The sequence below is a fragment of the Heptranchias perlo genome, chromosome 26, assembly GCF_035084215.1.
Source record: "Heptranchias perlo isolate sHepPer1 chromosome 26, sHepPer1.hap1, whole genome shotgun sequence".
NCBI lineage: Eukaryota > Metazoa > Chordata > Chondrichthyes > Hexanchiformes > Hexanchidae > Heptranchias > Heptranchias perlo.
This window is the reverse complement of record NC_090350.1, coordinates 26,679,385-26,703,437: the sequence shown is the minus strand read 5'-3', so window position 1 is coordinate 26,703,437 and position 24,053 is coordinate 26,679,385. Positions and strand designations below refer to the sequence as shown.

The window sequence follows — 24,053 nt, the reverse complement described above, 5'->3', positions numbered from 1 at the left end:
CCCCAACCCACCCGTTTTTCACTTTGAAAATTAAGCCCATGGTGGTTTAGCCAATAAAATGTTGCAACACTTCTAATCTTATATGCATGCTAGGGGCTTATCCCCCCGAACAAAAATGTATTTGCAGTACATCATTACCTTGTCAGCACTTGCAGGAGCTCATTGTTAAGTTAGCTCTTCAGTTGTGGTGCTTTTCAGGTGAGGCTGGTAATCCACTGGGTTCTTCAGTTGTGTTCTTTGTTGGTGTTCAGATATTCTTTCCAACAAAAGCATACACCATTGCTGGATCATGAAGGGTCTGGACAGAGTAGATAGAGAGAAACTGTTCCCATTGGCAAGAGGAGTCAAGAACCAGAGGACATAGATTTAAGGCAATTAGCAAAAGAACCAAAGGCGACATGAGAAAAAAACATTTTTTACACAGAGAGTGGTTGTGATCTGGAATGCTCTGCCTGAGGGGGGTGGTGGAGGCAGATTCAATCGTGGCTTTCAAAAGTGAATTGGATAAGTACTTGAAGGAAAAAAAATTGCAGGGCTATGGGGATAGGGCGGGGGGGTGGGACTAGCTGGGTTGCTCTTGCAGAGAGCCAGCAGAGACTCGACGGGCCAAATGGCGTCCTTCTGTGCTGTAACCATTCTATGATTCTCAAACTTTTTGAAACCAATAATTATTCAGTGGCTTGCTAGCTGCCTGAGGAGCATTCAAGGCTGGTTTGATTCTCTGCTACTTTTAAATGACATGAATAAATTCTTGTTCTCACAAGTTGTATGATTGACAGTGTGATTGTTACCATTTCATCAATATACTTTTTCCCCCCATTTTTAGCAAAAACAAGGATATTGGCCTCTAGTTGTCTTTCATGTGAAGGTTTCCTTTTTCGTAAATATGAACCAGGTCTAAAGAATTGCCTGTGTTTTTTTCTAAATCATTAATGTCAGTCCTGACCAATTAGGGGTTTAATTTACTGCCAAGTGAAGAGAATACATTTGGTAATGAACATGTCAAGAATCTACACTTTTAACACAACGCACCTGTGAAGTCCCACAGGATTTATTTTGAGAGCAGGAAGTGTTACTGTGTACTTTACATTTAATTTATATCATCCATCCACACCACAGTTGCTGCATCTCACACAAGCATGCTGGTGTGATCCATCTTTCTCTCGTATGTAATGTAGACACTTGGGCATTCCTATTTTCTTCACTGTAATAGCTACATAGAGGCAAAATCTAGTGATCGTGATATCTGCATTATTAGAATTCACAGAATGCGCTTGGCTCTCCTCATGGCTTAATAGTTAAAGAACTGTCCCATGTCTAGTCTGGCCATGCAAGCCAAGCAGGTCTCAGGTTCAGTTTCCGGTTTGTGCTGAGGTAGCTGATCTCAGCCAGGGAAGCAGATGGTTTCCTAATTGGCTTTAGTGTCCCTGAAGTAGGAAGGGGAAAATCAGCCAGGGTTCCCACTCCTGATCACTATCCAGTGACCTCTACTTTATAATGGGTGTGTAGACATAACAGGAGGAAATGATTGGGCTCAGATATAGTGGAAAATCCAAGCTCTTCATAATGTTGATTAAATAAACCTTGAACTCAGATTTATTTTAATTTAATTTCTCATTGGATGCATCTGAAAATTACTAAGAGAAAATTTGATATTGTATAATATCTGATCACATCTTTGAGGTGTGAACCCCCAAAGCACTTCACATCCAGAGAATGACTTTATTGAAGTGTATGTTATTTATGCATATATAGCTGCTAATTTGTGCACAGCAAGGTCCCACAACCAGTAAATGAGATGAATGACTGGTTCAGCTGTTTTTCTGGTGTTAGTTGAGGGTAGGTGGTGCCTTGGTCTAATGCTTCAACTAAAAGTTCATCATAAGGGAACAGATCTGAACACTCAAGTCAATATAGAACCAAAGATAGTTCAAATGTAGATGGTGAGTCTCCTGCAGCTGGTCTTACATTGAGCACCTCCTGCCCTCTTGGACACAGGAGGGGTATAGCATCGTCAAAGTGGGTGGGGGAGGGGAAAGGAACCAGTGAGAGGACAATGTTGAGGGGAAAGGAAGTGGCAGATTCTGAAGCAGTTTCTCCAGAAAAAGAAGATAGTGAACTTTAATATTGCTCAAATTCTATTATTTATATTGAGTATTTGAAACACTTCTCCATCTTTGTAGATGTCAAATGAGCTTACTTAAGGTGTAACATTTAAAAATTGCAAATATTCCAAACTTACATAGTGAAAACAGGCTTTCCTGGTGTAAAACCCAGGAAAGTGTTAAACAAAGGGGGCAATTTTAATCTAATTCGCCGGTTGGAAACCCACATGATCTGGTGTAACGCTGGTTACACACCCCATTGGAGAATCTGAGAGAAGACTATATTAAATTTTTTAATTAAATCATGTAAAAAAGGGATTATTTTTTACCACATTGCAACAGTGACTACACTTCACAAGTACTTCGTTGTGAAGCACTTTGGGACGTTGTGATGTCATGAAAAGTACTATAAAAATGTAAGTTTGTTCTTTCTTTCTTCAGAACTCCACACACAGAATTTTATTGATACAGAACAGCTTCATTTGTGCCTTATTTTACTTTGGAAATATAACAGCGCTATATTGAAATGATATGCACATTTTGTCTTCTGCCTTTTTGGGTTGGTACAGTTTACTTGCGATATGATGTTAGGGAAAGGCAGAGCAATTATAATTCAGATGTCACTACCATTGTTTCATTGCTAATTTGAGGTTCCATATTGCCTGGTAAAAGTATTAATACTTTAATTGTGACCCTACTAATCTGGTAAGACATGGCCTTGATACTTTTACTGCGATACCGTGACAGTATTTTACTGCTGTAAGAATCTCGGAGCACTGATGCAGTCACACATGGAAGCACATGTAAATCATTATTAATACTTATTCAGTGGTGCAAAATGCTACTGCACGGTGCCAAATGAAATCATACATTGCTGTTCTGTGTTGCCCGCACAGATTTCGCCACAGATAAAATCAAATTCCTCCAATATAAGGACAGTAAATAAAAACTTGTTCCCCTAGCTCAAATAACTCCTATGTAATATCCAAAATTCTTTTATCAAAAATAAAATGCTAGAAATGCTGATGTAGGATCAAACTCAAACCATTTTCAGATGCTGACCAGCCTGCTGTACACTTCCAGCATTTATGTTTTTTCTTTTAAATTCCACTTTTTCAATTTCTGCTATTTTTTCCTTATTATTTCACCTGCTCAGTGGAAACCAGTACGGAACCATTGTCCAAACTTAACTGTTGCTGTAAGATAAATGGGGAAACATTAGCTTTTAAATTTCTTTTGCTGCCCAGATGAGAAGATGGTGGTAAGCAGTAGGTACTGATATTAAAAGTTTAGAAATGCACAAACCCCACACCCATGGTTCGGCTTGTTAAGAGGTTCAATCCTCAGTCAGTACTGATTTACCTGTTCTGAGCCGGGATAGTGGAAGAGATGCTAAGATTGGTCTCAGCACGTGTGGGCTGGGCAGAGAAAAAAACACTGGACATGGTTCTTGCTCATGTATGCTATTCAGTGACCCCCTTCCTGGAAGTACCTGTGTGCGTACATGTTGGCTGAGGACAGCATTGGATTTGGTTGAGATAACCTGCTAATGCTCATTGTCCAGGCTCACATGAAGAATGGGCACTTGGATAATCCCAATTGAACATACTCTAGTCAGGAATCAATACCTGCAGGAGATTAAGAATGAGACATACTAATAGGAAGAGGAAAAAAAATTACATTTAAAATGTAATTACATTTACAGTTAAAATTACATTTTTTTTTAGTAGATATGTTTTGCAGCAGTTGCAAAAGCAACTAATTAACAATTGTTAGCGCATTTAAAAAAATAGTTAGCTATCTGATTGGTAATGGGATTGAAGGTTATGTGATTAGGTACAAACTGAGATTTCAAATATTCCTCGCGTACAGTTATTTTTGTGCTGATATGGCTAGACCCTGTGAGGAGGATGCTTTCTGTGGAGCCCAACCAGTCATGGTTGGAAATACAGAGATGGCCAGGTATTCAGGATTCCCTTTGAGGATCAATGAATATTGATGAAGAACTTTGCTCAGGAAATTAAACAGGTAGAGCAGAATCCACAATAGGGCAGATTGTATGTGGTATATGGAAGGGCTAGCTTGGTGGACCCAGTTGCTTTTTCTCATTCTGTGCTTTCTTATATTCTTAAATCGTAGAGTTCAAGTATATTACAGCAGAGGAACAGACCATTCAGTCCATCAAGTCTGCGTCATTACTTTTCTCCACATACTGTCTCATTAACCAATGGAAACAACCTATCGCTATGTCACCCCTTAACCTTCTGTAAAATAAAACCCTAGCTTCTCAAATCTCTTCATAACTGTAAATGATTAAGAACAGTTTAGATTCTTTAAGTAGTGGAGAGTTCCTCAATGTTTGGACTCTGATTGATGATGGGGCATTCTGTTGAAAGATTTCAGCTGCCACTTTACTTAATTTGACCAAAAGTAGAAAATATATCTTAGGTCTGAAATCAAACTGCAAAAAGAAATGTGAAGGAAATGCATCTAATGTTCCCTCATTAATAGAGAAGAAAATCTTCAGATACATTTTCTTTGTTTTGGCCCCACTTTCTATTTTTTTTATTGATGACATCCAGTACATGAGGAAATGTGTTTTTATGTAGATGCTGCTAATTTCACTATGAAATATTCAACAATAGAAAATTGCAGGAAACAATTTTGAGAGAAGGTATGTGATTGAAACTGCAAAGGAAATGAAACCACTCCAGGGATTTACAATACTGCCCCGTATCTGATCTTGAAGTGAGCTACACACCACTGTAGTGGTTGGCTGGCCCAATATGTGCTGGACATTTCTACACTTGCAGTCCACTGTTAAAAAAAGAGCCTATTGGACTGTGTTGCCATTTCTTTTTCCCCATTGTAGCTCCTGTTTCTCCTCTCTTCAGCCTCATTTACTTGACAGAACAACAATTTCCAGATTTTAGCTGATGTCCTTGTAGAGTTCAGCCAAGGAAATAAGCTGAGTTCTCAGTTCAGCCTTAGTACCAACAACCTGCAAGCAGGTTTGAAGTTCTTTTATTAATTTTTATCTGAATTGTTTGTCTTCGTACAGGTGAATAATATTTACTGCTGGGAAATTTCAATATCAGGTAACCAAGGTCAGGAGTAAGCTTACTCCTGACCTTGTCTGAACAGTAAAAAAAAATTGTAAAATGTACATTAGTATCTAGCCACTATGCAAAGAAGCCAGTGAGAAAAGTTAGATGCAGAGCAAAGCTCCTTCTACTTTGACCCTGCAATGTCTTAATCCCAATTTTAGTAGAAAACCCCCTATATTCATCCGATCAGTCTGGGTTGGATTTAATCTCAGGTTCCAGAGGTGATAGGCCGGTATCTAATCCACTAGCAGTTTAAATTCCGATATCTGTATTGGTCTAATCTTATCTGTTTAAGTTGGAAATTTAAATTTATTTACAGTTCTATCATCTGCAGGTTTTTCCCTTGAAATCAGAGTGCAATTCAATGTCTTAGTCTATCAAATGTTAGAACTCTATTGGGCCACCAATATTCATTTGCGGCAATAGTTATATCAAATAACACTTATATCTCCATGTGTCAAAACATTATGGAATTTTACAAATCACTCATTCACATTAATGTATTAATGGATGAACACATGGAAACAGTAAGTGCTGAAAACACACAGCAGGTCAGTCAGTATCTGTGGAGAGAACAGGAGAGTTAACATTCCAGGTGTAACCTCTCATCAGAACGGGAAATATTACAGATGGACAGAATTTAAAAAGGAACAGAATGAAGGCAAAGGGGGGGGAAACACATGCACACAATGGAAAGTAGAATTGGAAGTAGAATGACCTGTAAAATGTTTAAAAAGAAAACAGGAGATGGTTAAATGGCTGAAGTGATATTAACATGAGATGATAGGAAGAAACATAAAAGAAATTAAAGACATTAAGTGATATAGATGTGTGAATAGCTGAGGTAACGGGGGGTGAAATGGAAATAGGAAAAGCTGGCAAAGTGGAACAGAATGCATCTGGCTGAGAAGAGATAAGCAGGCCGATATCAAGGGTGATGACCGTGCCTCCATCATGGTAATCTAACAGAGAGTCCCCAGCCCAAACAATAATCCGTCTCACACCACACCCCCTCCCACTCCCAACCACCAAATCGCTGACACTTCTAAAGAAAAAATAGCTACTAAAAAAAACCTACCCATTGGATAGTAAATGTGACAATGGGGTGAGAGAGCATAAAATCAGATTGGCAAAAGCAAATTTAGGACTGAGTCAGGAAGTTTTATTTCACACAAAAAGTGATCATCATTGCCAACCATCAGTGTTTCACGCTGATAGTGTGTTCACGGACCTGGTCAGCGGGCAACATTCACTAACACAAATCAGTGTGACCGGCCCTCACAGCTCTCCCTGTCCCAGTTTGAACTGTACACATTAATCTGCTGAATGCTGTGTATATATTAACATTTTAAGCATGCTGCCCTTGTGAAAAAGAACCTTTATTTGTAACTTGTGAACAAGCATCCCTCCCTGCTTTTCGCAAATGAAGCATCTCATGTTGCCCATTTTGTACTTTGTGAAGGAGCAGCCTTAAAAACTGAAAAAAAATCCTACTTTTGCACACCTTGGATTCATTTGAGAAACAGCTGGATGTTGAGATGGGGGCCTGTCGTTGTTTCTGGATTAATGAGCTAGGATGAGCCATCGTCACCCGGATCTATCCTGTGACATTAACAGACAATGATGTTTCAGCATATCTGTAACAACAAGTGCAAGGATGTTCTCATGGACACTTTTGTTTTTATTAAAATGATTAACTCCTCAAAAAATGAATTAAAAAGTTCAAATACAATTCAGTTATGAAGATATGTGATTTTTGAAATATTGTTTATTTTTGAATTCATTCTTCATCCCTGTCCTGATTAATTAGTTGAAGGAAATCTAATTGCACTGGGTCTGTGGAGGAAGCACAAAGTTTATTTGCTGGGTGTCCAACATTCTGCTCTTATAACAGTACTAACCCCTGGATGACTGCTGGCTAATTAGTGAGGTTTTTTGGGTGGGAGGCAATTTATTAAAATAAACATCATTCAGAATCCTGCAGCTCCATAAATTGAATGGCTTGTAAAATACATTGTGCCTCTGTTCTCAAAAGCACTAACAAGGAATCGCCCAGTGGAAAGTATTTACACCCGCACTGAAGTCTCCACTAGAGCAAAGCTGCTGATCAATTTTATTTCAGTTTTATGCTCTTAATTATGCTATGGGTCTGTATATTTCTTAATGTAGAGTATTATACAGGCGCAACCACAGCCTGCTTGTAATAAACCTTAATTAGGGGAGCTTACTTAAGGCTGATGGTGTTGAGTGGGGAATGGTTTTAATTTGGAACATTTGAATATCACACAATTTTTAATAACAACTTGATGCTGTAACTGACATGGAAAAGTCCAGTGAGAGGTGCCACAGGATGTATGATTGCAGCAGAAAGGGGAGAGGGATATTGTACCCTAAGTAAATGGGAATGACAGCCAGGGGATACTTGAGAATCCAAGATGATAATTTTTTGCAGTTTACTTAATTTCTCTGAATTGTTTAGTTTCAAATAGATTCGGAATATATTTTGGCATTTATAGAAAAAAAGCACAGAACAAGAAAACGTCATTGGGCCCATTAAATCTGCTGCTTCCATATAGGAACATAGGAACATTGCCATTCAGCCCCTCGAGCCTGTTCCACCATTCAATTAGAAATTGGCTGTTCTGTATCTCAACTTCACTGACCTGCATTTGCTTCATATCCTTTGACACCCTTACCCAATAAAAATCAATCGATCTCAAGTTTCAGTTTGCCCAGTGTCCACAGCCTTTTGGGGGAGAAAGTTCCAGATTTCTACTACCCTTTGTGTGAAGAAGTGCTTCCTGATTTCATTCCTGAATGGCTTGACTCTAATTTTAAGAATATGCCCCCTTGTTCTGGATTCCCCCACCAGAGGCAATAGTTTCTTGGTATAAATATCCTCTGATTATCCTCAGCAGCATAGGACCCATTGCGTCCCTGTATTTGATCATTTCTAAATTGTATCCGTGGAACAATTCTGCTCCCAGCTAAGTATCTATGCACCTCCTTGTTACAGCAGTTAATTACCTCACCCATTAATCAGTTCTGAGTCTGTTGGAAATGGCAGCATTTTAAAATAGTAATTTTGTCTTTACGACAAAAATATTTCTGGTACTAAAAGATTATTTTTACAATAGTTTGTTGTTGAAAAATTTCACTGGGGAAATAAGTACATCTACTAAACCTCAGTCTGACTAAAGTTGTTGCTTCTAACATACCACCAATGTTCAGCATTAACTGTTGTACATTCTGCCACAAATATGTTTCCCAAGGATGGGTGGAAGCAACATTTTACTTCCTGAGGAAATGTTTCAGGAGAAATTCTCTTCCAACCCTCGCTACCAAGAAACCTCAAAAAATAGTTTGGAATAAAATCACAGACTGTTACATCATTACAGCTGGTTTTGAATTGTTTTCATTAACAGTAATCGGGAATAAAGAGTGAAAAATAATCTCTTACTTTTACTGCACACTGAGATGTGTTTACAATTGGCATTGTGCTGAAAGGTTTATGAAGGACTGCAATAGTTTTGCACCAGACTCATCGGAAATTAAATTGTTCACCCCTAACGCATAGCTAAATCCATACCAGTCTGGAGTTAGTAACAATAATTCTGTTAAAACTGAATCGACTGATGAGTATATTTTATTGTCTATTTTCTAAAATCTCAATTATTTCCTGCAGCTCCACAATGACATTTTATTTGATAATGAGTCAGTTCATTCGCCATTTTTGTCTAAAGTTACTTTTTAAATAGGATGAGATTTAACATTTTTGGTGACCTCAGATTCAGATTAATATCCCATCAAGTCTTTTGAATCGGATATTTCTTTCCTATCCCTAAAAAAAGTTTTGAATTAGCTGTGTTTCTTGCACTACTAAAATCAATAAGAAATGAATGGGGAGAATGGGAATGACCATTAGAGGACACCAGGTAAACAAAGCAGGTGAGAAGGGACCTATCTCCCAAATCTGCAAAAACAAAGGGCTCGATTTTACCGTCGGGTTTCCTGTGGGTTTCCAGCGGGGGGGCCCCGAAAATCCCGATATCCAGTCACGTGACGGGAACCCACCACGATCCCGCCCACTTCCGGGTTCCCCGATGACGTGCGGGGGTGCGTGCGTGGCCCCCGCTGGTGGGAATCCCGCAGGCAATTAAAGCCAGTGGGATGCCACTTGAGGTTATTTATTTCGCTTGTTCAGGGATTAAGGGACTGTGTGTGATTTTGGAGAAACATGGGACTGTTTCACACACTGGGGGAAACAGTCCTAGTTGAACTGGACGTGTTGCAGCCGTCAGCCTGTGGCAGCTGCAAAGGTCCATTTGACAGGTGGGGGGGGGGGAGACCCTCACCCATTGCAGGAGGCCGCTCTGTCACTTGGGACAAAGTGTGGCCTCCACCACCCCCCTCCTGACGGTCAAAGTCACCAACCTGCACACTCACCCCGGGGTCCGGAGACATGTGCCTACCTTGCGGACCCCCTCAGATGTACATATTGTGGATGGGGGCCGCCGTAGATGCAGTCATGACCCCCTCGGAGGGCGAACAGCATCACCAGCCTTGCCATCCACGCCGTCCACCTCTGACACGTGGAGCTCCACAACAGAGTGCTGTGACACATCCACCTGTACAGCAGGAGGGAGGGCTACCGCAGAGAAAGACGCGTCGCAGAGTGCACTACCCTCGCCAAAGGGTCCACAGACAGAGGCGCAGCTCCCCGGACCTCTCCGAGCAGCAGTGCACACGGAGGCGCAGATTCACTCGACATGTAGTCGTGGAGATCTGCAGCGTCTTTCATGCCGAGCTGCTCCTGGCTGGCCCCAGCACCATCTGCTTACCTGTCGCTGCCAAAGTCACCACTGCCCTCCACAACTTCTCCACCGCATCCTTCCAGGGTGCAGCCGGGTACACCGCCGATGTCTCTCAGTCGTCTGCGCGGAAGAGCCCTGCAACTACACCTGCACCTACTCTGCAGTAACACAATGGGTGGCATCAGTGGTGGGTCCTCATAGTGATACCCAGGAGCGGGCATTATTGGACACAACAGACAGGATTCGCGGAGACATGGCAGTGGTGGTGCCAATATAATGTGTGATGTTTGTTGCTCTGAAATTCAATATAGGTAACACCCATGGCAAACCCTCAGACACCCTTGTGCATCCCCTTCATGCTCACGACACGTTTGCCTTACCCTGCCTACTGCACATATGCGATGCATGCCCTGTGGCTGCAGCACAGGTGGTGGCAGGTTGAGTGAGGCTGGCCGTGAGAGAGATGCACGAGAGGGTGAGTATGGGATAGAGCCATGAGATTGTATGAGGATTGGGTTGCGTGTTCGTGGCGGGTGAGTACTCGCGATGTGAGTAGGTGCAGGTAAGATGAGGATGGGGTTTGAGTGAGTATGAGGAGTGATGTGACAGAGTAGTGTTGGCGGTGCCGAAGGAGATGTGGGGTGGGGGCAGTGTTGTGGCAGACGGAGTGTAGGGGAAAGACTACGTGTTCTCACTGTGGCTGACCTACTGCGGTCATTGGAGCGCCTCCTGCACTGTATGCAGGTGGGCCATATGTTGGTGGTGCAGGTGACCCCCTCTGCCACCTCGAGCCAGTCCTTCTTGGTGGCAGAGGCAGGCCGCTTCCTCCCGCCCGCCGGGTGGAAGATCTCTGTCCTCCCCCTCCTCCTCACCCCATCTGATGATACCTGGGGTGAGGCATCATTAAACTGGGAGCAGCCTTCCCCCTGGGCTGCTCCATGCTGTAATTTGTTCCATTGGTTGCAGCATCTGTCAGTGGAGGACTGCCCCTTTAACTACAGAGCCTCCAGCTGACAGATCGTACTGCGCATGCGCAGCCCGCCCGATGCGCAGACCAGCAGCGCGGACCCCGGAGGAGCAGGTAAGTGATTCCAATTAGCGCATTGCCTGCTACGATCGCGTGGGCAACCCACTAATTTCACCGGGCGCGGAGGCCACGCACCCGAAACCCAACCCGCCGGAAACCCGCAGGCCTGCTAAAATCAGGCCCAAAGAGTTCAAAGACATAGGGGTCAATTTTAAGAGGGCTGAGCGGGTGCCTTCGTGGTGGGGGGGATCCTAAAATTGGGGAATCCCGGAGCAGGTCCTGAGCCTGGTTCCAACCCGCCCACTTCTGGGTTCCCCAATGACGCGAATCGGTGCGTGCACAGCGCCCGCATGCGGGACTCCCAACGGCAATTAAAGCCGGCGGGATGACGTTGTTGAGGTCATTGACAGACCTCATTGGGACGAGATTTTAGCAGGGATGTGATTTTGGACTCTCCTCAGCGTGTTTCCCATGCTTTGGGAAACACTTCCTGTTGTTGCAGACGTGTTTCAGTCAGCAGTCATTTGGAGATGCAGAGGATTCCTTGACAGTTGGGGGGAATACCTCATTCATTGCAGCAGGGCACTCTGTCAACTCAGACAAAGTTTTGCCTGCCACACCATTGTCTCCACACTCAAAATTATTACATCATACCCTAAACTCTGCTGTCCAAACACATTTACCTAATTTGCGGACCCCCTCACACTCACACCATCAGGATGGGGGGGTGGGGGGGGGGGGTTCCATAGCTGCATTCATCACTCCATTGGAGGACAAGCAACATCACCAGCCTCGCCTGACATGCCGTCCATCTCCGCCACGTGGAGCTACACAACACAGTCCTGCACAACAGGCACCTGCACAAAGTAGTTGTGCAATTACACATACACCCACTGTAGGGTGACCCATTGGGTAGCATCAAGGGTGTTCATGGAGAACCTCATGAAAGGGCCTTGTTGCACAAGCCAGTCAAGAATGGCCAAGACGTGGCAGTAGTGGTGCCAATATAATATGTAATGTGAGTTGATCAGAAATCAAATATAAGTAAAAACCATGACAAACCCTCAAACACCCTTGTGCATCCCCTTCATGCTCACGACACGTTTGCTTTACGCTTCCTACTACACACACGTGATGCATGCTCTGTGGCTGCAGCACAGGTAGTGGCTGGTTGGGTGAGGCTGACTGTGAAAGAGATGCATAAGAGGGTGAGTATGATACGGAGCCATGAGATTGTATGAGGATTGGGTTGAGTGGTAGTGGTGGGATGAGTACTGGGGAGGTGAGGAAGTGCAGGTAAGATGAGGATGAGGGTTCAGTGGGTGCGAGGAGTGATGTGATAGAGTAGTGTTGGCAGTGCAGAAGGAGATGTGGGGTGGGGGCAGTGATGTGGCAGACGGAGTGTAGGGGAATGAGTAAGTGTACTCACTTCGGCTGACCTGGTTAGGTCATTGAAGCGCCTCCTGCACTGTATGCAGGTGCATGATATGTTGGTGGTGCAGGTGACCTCCTCTGCCACCTCGAGCCAGGCCTTCGTGGTGGCAGAGGCAGGCCACTTCCTCCCGTCCGCCAGGGAGAAGATCTCTGTCCTCCCCCTCCTCTTCACCCCATCCAGTAGGACCTGGAGTGAGGCATCATTAAACCTGGGAGCAGCCTTCCCCCTGGGCGGCTCCATGCTGTAATTTTGGCTCCTTTCTGCAGCATCAGTCAGTGGAGGACTGCCCCTTTAAATAGGGCTCCTTCAGCTGACAGCCTATGATGCGGGTGCGCAGTCCGCCCGCTGCGCAGCTTTCCAGCGCGAAACCTGGAAGCCAAGGTAAGTGGCTTCAATTTACTTACGATGACATGCCAAACCCTCCGATTTCACTGGGCACCCAGTCGACCTCCCGCTGCCAACCCACCTCCCTCCTAATATGGGGCCCAAAGAGACCATATCCTTTATGATGCAATGGTATCAGATACAGAGCCATCAAAGAGTTACAAAGTTAAAACTGATGGGTACTTGGTGGACTTTGCTGAAAATCATTATAGAAACATAATGGATACAGTCCTCTAACCTGCATGGATCAGTCACTGGTGATGATCAAATGAATTAAATGGATCAGATATTTAGACTGTGAGGGGAGATCAAATGCATAGATAGTAAGTCATTTTACCATACATCGGAAATTTGGATATATGGTATTGTGTTCCATGATTCTTTAGCCATTAATGTTCATTGTAGCAGCCATGCCCAATTTCCAATTTACACTATCACATTTGGATGCAACATTTCAAAATACAATGTAGCATTTGGTATCAGGGCTGCTGTCTCTTTACAGATGGCAACTATTAATTACAAATGAAAAGAAACATGATTGAATTTTAGTAACATTTTTTAACAAGAACCAGCAAAAATATTTCTCCTGGGCATTGATTTCCCCCCAATTTCTGGCACTTCCAGAGCTGGCACACCACCTCGAATGCCCAACATAACTCTGAGCACAGTGCCAAAAGTCAATTTGTGATATGTTTATTTTAGTGATGGTGAAAAAACCTTTGTTTCCTTAAAACCAGCTTGAAATATGTCTTTTTGCATCTGTTCTAATAATGTAAAGTATGATTCGTTCTTGTTTGGCAATCAGGATCCAGCTGCTTCAAACACAAATGTTCATTTTGTGGGTTCAAGTCCCACTCCAGAGATTTGAACACAAAATCTAGGCTGACGCTCCAGTGCAGTACTGAGAGAGTGCTGCACTGTCAGAGGTGCCGTCTTTGGGATGAGATGTTTAACAGAGGCCCTGTCTGCTCCCTCAGGCGGATGTCAAAGATCCCATAGAACTATTTCGAAGACGAGCAGGGGAGTTCTCCCTGGTGCCCTGGCCAATATTTATCCCTCATCCAACATCACTAAAATAGATTATCTGGTCATTATTACATTGCTGTTTGTGGGACCTTGCTATATGCAATTTGGCAGCCGCGTTGCCTACATTACAACAGTGACTACACGTCAGAAGTACTTAATTGGCTGTAAAGCACTTTGGGACTTCCTGAGGTTGTGAAAGGCACTATATAAATGCAAGTCTTTCTTTATTAATTCAGGCCATTACAAATTTTCCTTTGTTAGACATTCTTCTCCAGGGCATAAGTTGGGCATGACAATTGGTCTTGGTATCTCCTGGGCTAGAGAGGAGGAAAATCCAGGCAGGGTTCTCATTCCTGATGATTGTCCAGTGACCCCAATGGTAGATTTTGGGTGAGAATAGGATCAGGTTTAGCAATGATCCCCTGCACAGCAAAATAGCCTTCCAACACCGTCAAGGCCATGAAGAATGGCCATTTGGACAAAGTACAGGAGAGCTGTCAACACTCCCAGACCTGCACTCCACAAAGAGAGAAAAGGGGAAGAGTTTGGAAAAAGGCATTCATTTTAGTTCTTTATTGTATTTGGTGTTCAAGCACCATGCAAAGACATACACGCTCCCTCTCTTTCATGCACATACTCTCCTCTGTACACACATTCTCCCTCCTTTATACCCCATACTTTCTGGTGATTACAACAGTAATGTGATTAAATCTTGCCCACTTGCTATTCCGTAACTTTAAAAAATGTAGGAAATATCTGCCTGAAAGGATCAGTACTGAATGCCTAATTCAACCTCAGTAGAAGGTGTCTCTGCTGATATGTGCTCAACTCTTGGTTGCTTTTGAAACTTTCATCTTTTATTACAAGGTATTTTTAATAAATGCCTTCCCACTCCCACGACAGAAGCCAGAGATTTAAGTCATTAGTATAGTTCAGCCATCACCCATCTACTGCTCATGCCTGGATTAATGCTTTTTGCATATAGAACTTTAAAATATTTTATTCAGATTTTAAAAAAAGAAGTTGCTTGATTGTTGCCATGGACCATTACCTGGTTAAGAAGGCACAGAGAGGAATGGTACACAACCTTCTGCACATGCTCAAGCAGGCCCTGGTGAGTGCATGTACATCCAAAGGAGATACTATGATGGATAAAATTAAAATTTTAGATAAGTTAGTTAGGCTAAAGGAAGAAGAAGTGCCAGCTCCTGATAGGATACATCCTAGGATCCTGTGGGAGATGAGCGAGGAAATAGCCAACGTTCTAGAACAGGCGTTAAGCCCCTCATTAGCATTGACAGTGGGCCTGTTTTAGGCGGCCATCTCTGACACCCGAACATTGTCCAAGGGGAATATGGCACCCAGAAAACGGGCACAACAATGACCAATTTCTACCCCGAGAAGTTAAGGGCAGTTTTTCAGTGGTTGGTAGTGGGTAGTGGTGTCCCACAGGGTTCATTTCTGGGGCCACTTCTGTTCATTGTATACATCATTGATTTGGATGTGGGCCTAGAGGGAATGGTGCAATAATTTACAGGTGATACCAAAACAGGATGTGTAAGCTCCAAAAGGATAATGATAAGATGGTGGAATAGGCTAAAAAATGGCAAATGGAATATTTGGTAAAAAAATATAGTAATTATACTCTGAATGGAAGTAGGTTCAGTGCTGTTGAAGAGCAGAGGGATTTATGGGGACAGATTCACAGGATATTAAAGGCAGCACTTCAGGTTAATAAGGCTGTTGAAAAAAAACAAATGGAATTTTAGGTTTTTTTCACAAGAATATAAAAGCCAGCAGGTAATGATGAGCCTTCATAATAAGAGCTCCGTTAGAGTGGTGGGTGCAGTATTGGGCACCATACTATAGGAAGGATACTGAGGCTTTAGAGAGGATAAAATGCAGATTCACTAGGATGCTGCCTAGTAAGAGGCAATACAAATACAAGTCAATGGAAAAGAAAACCAGGCAGGGTGTAAAATGGGCGGCCGATTCATGATTGCCCGTTTTGCACTAACCCCCGAGATCACCCCTTGGATTATCAAAATAGAAATTGTTCCATTCTTCAACACTAACATTCTTCACCTTAATGAACATAAAATTCGCCAAAAAAATTACAAATTTGAAATATTTAGAAATATTTTCATGATAAGGGTACTAAGTATTTGCTTTTGTGGCATGTTTGGTTGATCCTCTGAGCTGAGTAATTGGAATGTTTTGGGCCAATGGAACATCTGTAGGAGGGAAGAATAGCCAAGTGCATCTCTGCCTGCACAGTGGAATTATTTATTGCTTGCTTACCATTCTCCCAGCTGCAAGAAGGCTGCATAACAGTGAAAACCCATGAGAGCAATTATGAGGTGACTCGGAGATGTAGCAAACAGAAAAATGAACTGACAGTGATTCAGAACAAATCGCTTGAGTACCCAAATATTGAGGGTGAGTTCAACCATATTCATAAACTCAAATGATCAGAATTTTAAATTTATTATTCAGTCTATCGAGCCCATTCCTTTGACAGACCAGATACAATCCCTTCCATCAAACAATCTGTCCAATCCATTTAATCTCCTGACAATTCAAATCCAGGCCAGACCTGTGGGATGAAAGTCTCTTCTATCTGTGAGTTGTGAGGCTTTTACATGCAATGTGTTTGAATATCTCAATTCAGTTACTGATGGGGATGGTCCTATAATACATACCTGTCCGTAATTGGCAATCACACTCAGAGAGGCCTTGAGATAGATAGTGTGAGAAATGGAAATAAATAATGCTCGTCTGAGGTTGGGGCTGAGGCGTGTTGTTGGGAACAGAGCAGAGGAAGCATCACTCTGCATCTGGCTGTCCCATAGCTGTATTAGGAGTGCTTCATGCTGACACTGGGTGCCTGAAATGAGAAGGTTCCATTTCCCAGTACTAACACTTTCCAATACTTACTGTGACAATGAGAAAATAGAAAAAAAAATCTCCTTAAGAAAAGTTTTGCAAACATTAGAACCTGCCATATTATTTCCATTCACAAAAAAAAAAGAACCCAGGGCGAAGATGATGGAGCTCTTACCCCTTCTGACTTTTTAAGCTCATGAATGGTCAGCTCATGCCCATGCAATCAGTAATGCAATGATCCTCAGTGTTTAATCTTAATATCTTGTTCTACGTATTATGACCTATGTTGTAGTTTGCCTCTGTTCATTTTCCTTCCTTCTCTTTTCCTTTTCCCATTTTCTCCTTAGTAATAAAAGTAAATAATTTGTATCAGAACTTACTTGATATAGTTATACCACTATCCAAAACTTTTCTCTGATGTAAACAATCACAGTATCGGCAAGCACAGTTCATTACACCATACAGCTACCCCAACATCTGTATGAATATTAAGTACTCTGATGGCTGAATAGAATTCATAATGGATCTAAACATGGAGGAAAACATAGATGCATATTAGACCCTATTCTCACTGTTATGAGTGCATTTTGTTACTTTGACTTCCAACCTCATTGTTGTAATGGTATCCCTAATACAAAGCCATTAAGCCACAAATAGAAAAGAGATTTTTTAATGGTATAATTACATTGATTGTTGATTAACCCATATTAATGCTTCATTCAGTGGAAACTATTGAATATAACAGCCTGTAATTATAGAGGGAACATAGTCAGTTACAGAGCAAAAGAATCATAAATGAAATACTTTCCTTTTAAAATAACAGGCACTACAATTCACTAAGTGGTTTGTGGAGAATAACCTGTTTCTAGAAGTAGCAGCTTTATCTAATCATCTAATCTTCTTCAAGCATTAGTACTAAGGTATGCATGAGGAATACTTATGGAATAAACCACATCTCTGTCTAAACCATGCATGAAAATATTCTATGAGATTTTTTGATTCCCTTCTGCTTCTTAAAGAGTTAGCTTAACCTAAAAAAAAATGAAATGTGCAGTTAACTCTTAACACTACTTTTTTTTTCTCCAATTCATTGCATCTAGGATAGATCTAATATAGATCACTTGGATTTGGATGTCTCATATTAAGAATAATGGAGCTAATTTTAACCTAACTTGCCAGGCGGGAAATCCACAGGATCAGTGGAATGCTGGCTTTATACCCTGTCCAATATTACTCTCCACTGAGAGTAAGTTTGGGCGGGGTGTAAAACCAGCAATGCACCCGAAATGTCAGTTTCCGAATCGGTGAATTAGGTTAAAATTGCCCCCAATACATCACTCAACATGCATGGGAGGGCTTTTGTACAAATGATGTGGTCCATAATTTCAACTACATAAAATTAATTTCAGTTAATTTCAATGGATTTAATATTCACTGTTCAATGGGATCCTGGGCAGTCTCCCATCATCTATCCTACACAAATTTCAGCGCATCCAAGACTGCCTGTATCCCAATCCATACCAAATCCCGTTCACCCATCACCCCCGTCCTCACTGACATACATTGCTAAAATAAGTCCACTGAGTATTTCATAAGAAAAGATAATCTTCCCAGATTCATCAGATGCAGTGATGATTTCCCCAACAGTTCCCTAAGGGTGCATTTACATTACAAATTTAGCTGCTGTGTGAAGTGGTTTTGGCTTTTGACTAACACTAAATTTATGTAGTACAAATTGGGTGTTAAGGCCCAACCTGATTATAAAGCATGTGTTGGCTCAATTACTATCTATTAGGAGGTTTACGAGTCTTGCTTTGGTGTTGGGTCTGGTACTAACTCTGATTTACACTAAAACTGCAGCATCAGAGTGAAGTGAAATCACCTTGTGCACACTACAGTTGTGGTGTAATCACAAATATTTAAATTCCAGACCCACAACAGATCCTATTGAAACAAAATGATATCTGCAATTCCCATTTAAGGTGTCCTCATAGGTTTTCAGAGAAATGTTAGCGAACTTCTTGTTGTCAAATAGTGATACCTTTTAGGCCAGTTTAATGCTGTGAATTTAGGCCTGCTTTAGACTTGAAAATTCAGTTCACTTATAAGAGAAACAAGGTAACTAAAACTAGCTCTCAACTGGTAGGGACCATTCACGCTGCACGTTATTACAGATTAGAGTTCTGAAAGATAAATGCTGACTTCACATTTAGGGATTGCAAGGATATTTCTTCAGCAAACCTCACAAAAATAGAATTATACAAGATTAGACGATTTGTTTCTTCATAGTTTCTAAAAAAAAAGCCCTATGGGGTTGAAATTGCGCAGTGTGATATTAGTAGCAAATGTGTTAATACATTCATATGAAATTCCTCTGCCCGCTACTTCAATGAAGGAATTCATCTGTTTAAAATAAATGGGTTTAAGCCTATTGTAAAATCGCAGACAAAGGCATTTCAAACGAACCTGTTAACTCATTCATCACTGATACTGCACAGTGCAAGGTCAGCTCTCAAAAGGTTTAAGTGGAGATCATCTCCTTTAGTGTACCTTTCATTTTAATTTGACAGAAAATCATGGGCTGGGGAATTTGCAATTTTCCAAAGTGTAAAATCTTCCCCTTAATTTCCTTTGGTGGTGCACTGGTTGGCATGTTCACATAATATTCCTTCAGGCGCTACTTTAACATAGTCGTTAAGCCATTTATTTTAAACAGGTCAGTGACTGTGCTAAAGTATCACACAAAAAGTTTTTGCCTGCATGCGCTAATCAGTGTGCACCAGGAGAAATTAAACCCCAGGGGCTTACACTTTACTGTGCGTTCTATAATCTCTCACTCCGTTTTTGAACAGTTTTATTTCAGAGGGCAGATGCTGAAATTACACTGTGGCTTACAGGGTTCATGCATAGTGTCCCACATTGTAATTTCAGGGCATATATTTCTTCCTCAAAAACAGAGAAACTATCCTTCAATCTTCAAAGGCAAATTCTGGAACAGACTCAGATATTCCAGCTTGAATCTAAATTCATTTAAATAGGCCCCTACAGCAGGAATTTAAAGACTTTATTCCATTATCGGTCACCATCTGGTAATTATGCTGTGGTGTGCTTGCTCTAGCCATAACATAAATATTGTTGGTAGATAGTAGAGGGATAATGTTCTGCTTTTCCCAAAAGTAAATTCAAAGTGATTACGGCTGTGTCATGTTGAGAGATATGTTTCATGGATAAATTCACAACTTGTGTCCTTTGGCTTCAAATATTTGTTATGTTACAGAAGTTAGAAAAATTAGCATTGAACCGCATGGCAAAATATTGTATAAATTAACACAAACGGGACTGCCTCTGTGATTTATACATTCATTTAGCTAACTGCTCATTCATCATCTTGATGTCGGATCAACACAGCTTCCTTTCGAGTGTTGAATAGTTGCTTCACAGTCTGGAAAACTTAAAAAACTCTGAATCTATTTCAACAAGGATTCAATTATCATTTTAGGAGGTTTTATCACAAAATGCATTTAGTCCATTTTACAAAGGTACTTGATTAGATTTTGGTTGCAGCTGAAAAATAATGCATTTATACGGATTTGGATAACGTAAAAGGTTCAGTTATAACTTTGTAGAATATTTGTGAATACATATGGGTATTTGTATCCATATATGTAAATGTGATATCAGTTTTGCCACTAGCTTCACTGATTGCGTCATCGTTCTGGCAGGCATATGCGATCGTAGCAAAGGACAGGCCGTCTACACATCTGCATGAGTAATGTGCGTGCAACCATATGCTTTGAAAATGTGTTTCATAACCTCTCTAAAATTAACCAGCTTCTATTTGTCATTTTCTGCCTGTCCCTAGAGTGGGCGTCACGCCATTATTTGCCATCTTTTCTCAGATAGCATGGCTGGGCATTCCGGGCTCACAGGCTTCTCTGCAGCCCTCAGCTGAGGTACACTATTCTAGAACAATGGTCAAAGGTTGCAGTGAGGCATGGTGAGAAATTATAGCATTCTCTCTGCAGGGGCCTAACGTGCCGTACTATTGTGAGGCCTAATGGTGAACCAAAAATCAGCCAAACTTATCAGAATAGCAAATGGACTCAGATTTTAGGGAGTTTGCGAATCAACCTTGCCGACATTTGCTTGTGAGCACTTACTAGCACTCAGCTTCCCAGACTTGGGCATTGGAGGCAATTAGAATAAAAATAGCTGAATAATCACTGTTTCTGATGATGTATTCCAAACAAAACCAACTGAGAAAACTCTAAGTTTGCCTTGTGAAGAGCAAGTTTACGGATCCAGGGAGTATTTCTTTACTCAGAAGCCGATCCATGGCTGGAACAGGTTGTCAGGAAGGGTAGTTGGAGCTAGGACACTGGAATCATTTAAGAAACAGCTAGATGCTGTAATGGAAAGAGAGTCAGGTGATACTCTGGAAGAATGAGATCTAAAGGCCTTCTATATCAGAACCTATCTTATCATTAGAACCTGACGCTGGACCAGCCAAAGCACATCCAAAGCTGAACTACCTGTCCCTAACATTATGCACTGTAACAGCAAAATAATACAAAATTGATAGCTCTGACATAACTGAAGCTTAAAATGGTTGAATTATTTTCTGTATAAGGAGTTTTTAGCACTTTTTTTTATATAAGTGGATATTTTTTTCCCTTAAAGCATAGACAGGAGCAAGCTAGATGGTGGAAAAAGAGAGAAATTGGGATTAAGATAAGTTACAGTAAAATATACATTTGCAAGTGACAAAAAAAGTATTTTACTGGGAGCTTAGTTTGGTTTCAGTTATACGCTCTATTACAATTGGCACTGATACACAGGAGCTCACCAACAGACAGAGAGTCTGTGCTGAGGCTGCGAGTTCATGCATGTACAGTCCACGAAATGCCAATCAAAATTGCACCTTTGCCAGTAGGGCTGTAGCATTTCGAGGCCAGCCTCACACTCACAGACGTGCCACTAATCCCGCATTAATGTACACGTTAATGCATTTAGCACACAGTGGAATAAAGGGAGAGCAGCCATTCTTAATTTGTTTTTTTAAACCAAATCAAAGCTCTATGCATTTAGGGATAAGTGCAAAGAAACACACTGAAGCAATGAGAATACTTTAAAGAATTCTGACATTACCTGGATGCGATTGCTTTCAGCTGGGCTTCAAAATCATACTGGATCATTTCCAAAACTAGACTGATTGCATCTGTATAAAGATGTGCTGTGTTCAAGTTTCAGTCTAGTTTTTTTCCTAACGGTTCCTCTTTAACCTCTCACACAGATCACACGGGAAAGGACAATGCTGGAAATGGATATTTTAGTTCTTTTGTTGATGACCAGTATTGGCTATGTTTCCAGTGGAGGCTATTCTCCTTCAAAATACGTGCACCCAATGATTAAAGGCCCACCTGGACCTCCTTTCAGAGAAGGCAAAGGACAATATATAGGTAAGAAGTAACCAGGAGCAGATTTAACAGTTTGAATCTTTGAAGGAACAGCCTGTTGCTGACATTACGTCAATATTTCACTGAAATTTTAGTATGTGTGACCTGCTAGATAATGGGCAACATATATGAAATTCTATTTAATGTATAAAATGTAAACTATTTTGCAATTGTTTCTATGTTATATAGTTGGCTGCATTTTTGGTACTGTCTGTATCAATGACATCTGTAACTTGGACTAGAAACATGATACAATGAGTATTTTTTATGATGTAACATGACAAACGAGACAGAAACAAAGTCACTTCAGGGTAATTTTAGTAAAAAGAATCTTCAGTTAATAGGAGCAACTATAATAAGTGCAGCTTAAAAAGTTTTATTACTATTTCTGTTCACTTATATATGAAGTTACCACAAACTTGAAAAGAGATATTAAATCCCTGAGATTACAATTTTATGCATCAATAAACAATCCATCCATAAGTACATGAGGACCACATAAACCGTTTAGCTTCATGTGTTCTATGGGGAAAGTGTTGCCAGAGAACTGCGTGTTAATGTTCATGCAAATAATTTATCACTGCTGAGATAAATAATTATTATACTGTTGCACCACATCCCAGAGGATACTTGATAGTTCAGGTCGGGTAGAGACCGTGACATACATTCAGGTAATATCACCCACAGGTCCAGTTAGTGAATGCCTGCATTAGCACAACAGCAGTTAAAATTCTTGATGCTCCTAGATGCCAATCAGAGCTGTTAATTATTTCTGAACCCATTACCAGTTGAGTACTGCAGTCTATTTGTCAAGTATTGAGATACAAAATGATTAATACCTCCTGATCAGCTTCCAGGATTGAGAACTGCAAACTTCAGATTTTCTTCTGTCTCCTGTCTTCTCTCCTTTCTCGACAGTCCGGATACTTGCTGAAGTAGTTCCATGGATTCTGTCAACTCGCCTGTACCTCTTTATATGTGAGGCTTAGTTGTGAATCATGACAGGACATTTGACCTGTGGGAACATCACTGCCGAGCCTGATTCTGATCTTACCCAATGTTAGCAAATGCATTTTCCAGCATGGGTAATGGAACTGCGATAAGGAACGGGATTTTTTAGCTGATTTCTCGCCATCCTTCGCCCTAGTTAGGAGATACTGAACTTAATATTAGTGTTCCCAATACTCTACTGAACAGCTAACTCAGCACAAAACAGGGGTTGAATATGCTCAAGGTGATGATGCGTTCATCCACAGAGAGGTGGATAGAGTTCTTTCACAGGGAAAACAAACAAGAAAACACATACAACAAATCTTCTCATCTTGATGCACGTACCAATGATTACAGTTGGAGCCCTGACAGGATCTGCACTGGAATAGGGAACTGAAGCTAACTAGGGGAATATCACCTTGTGCTTTAATTCTAAAGCGCCATGTTGAACAACTTGCAGCAACAAATGAATATACTATAAAGAAAATGTAGTGACATGGGAACTTTGGAAACAGGAAACAAAAGTTAAAAGCAGTAGTATATTTTTATTATGTCAAGGGTTCAGTATATAAATCCTGTACACTGTTGTACCACTAGAAAACAAAACTACCCTTCATGTACCAGTACAACTAGAGTTGAAATGTCCAGTGCTGCTCTGAGAACCACTGGGGACAAGTTAATAAGCAACAGTTGTTGGCGATTAAGTGAACAGATTTGAGAAGTGCAGGGGTCAGTAGTCAGTCAAAGTTTTCTGACCCTAGGTCCATAGGGTACACTAAAATTCTTGCTACTGTCGTGTGTATATAATTAGAAGTTTATGTTT

At 41.3% G+C, this 24,053-nt stretch overlaps 1 protein-coding gene and 1 long non-coding RNA gene across 2 annotated transcripts in view; one reads left to right on the top strand and one right to left on the bottom strand.

Annotated features, from left to right (window-relative positions):
- The window catches only part of col8a2 (collagen, type VIII, alpha 2), a 179,758-nt gene that overhangs the window by 105,358 nt on the left and 50,347 nt on the right, over positions 1-24,053 (top strand). The window contains exon 2 of the mRNA XM_068006596.1: positions 22,078-22,243. Within this exon, the coding sequence (XP_067862697.1) occupies positions 22,096-22,243 (148 nt within the window). The 5' untranslated portion in view covers positions 22,078-22,095. The remainder of the gene's footprint in view (positions 1-22,077; positions 22,244-24,053) is intronic.
- On the bottom strand, positions 275-23,372 carry LOC137342599 (uncharacterized). The gene is made up of 3 exons (XR_010967298.1): positions 23,080-23,372; positions 6,717-6,814; positions 275-298 (listed from the first exon to the last, which is right to left on the bottom strand). It is a non-coding gene; the product is annotated as an uncharacterized lncRNA (long non-coding RNA).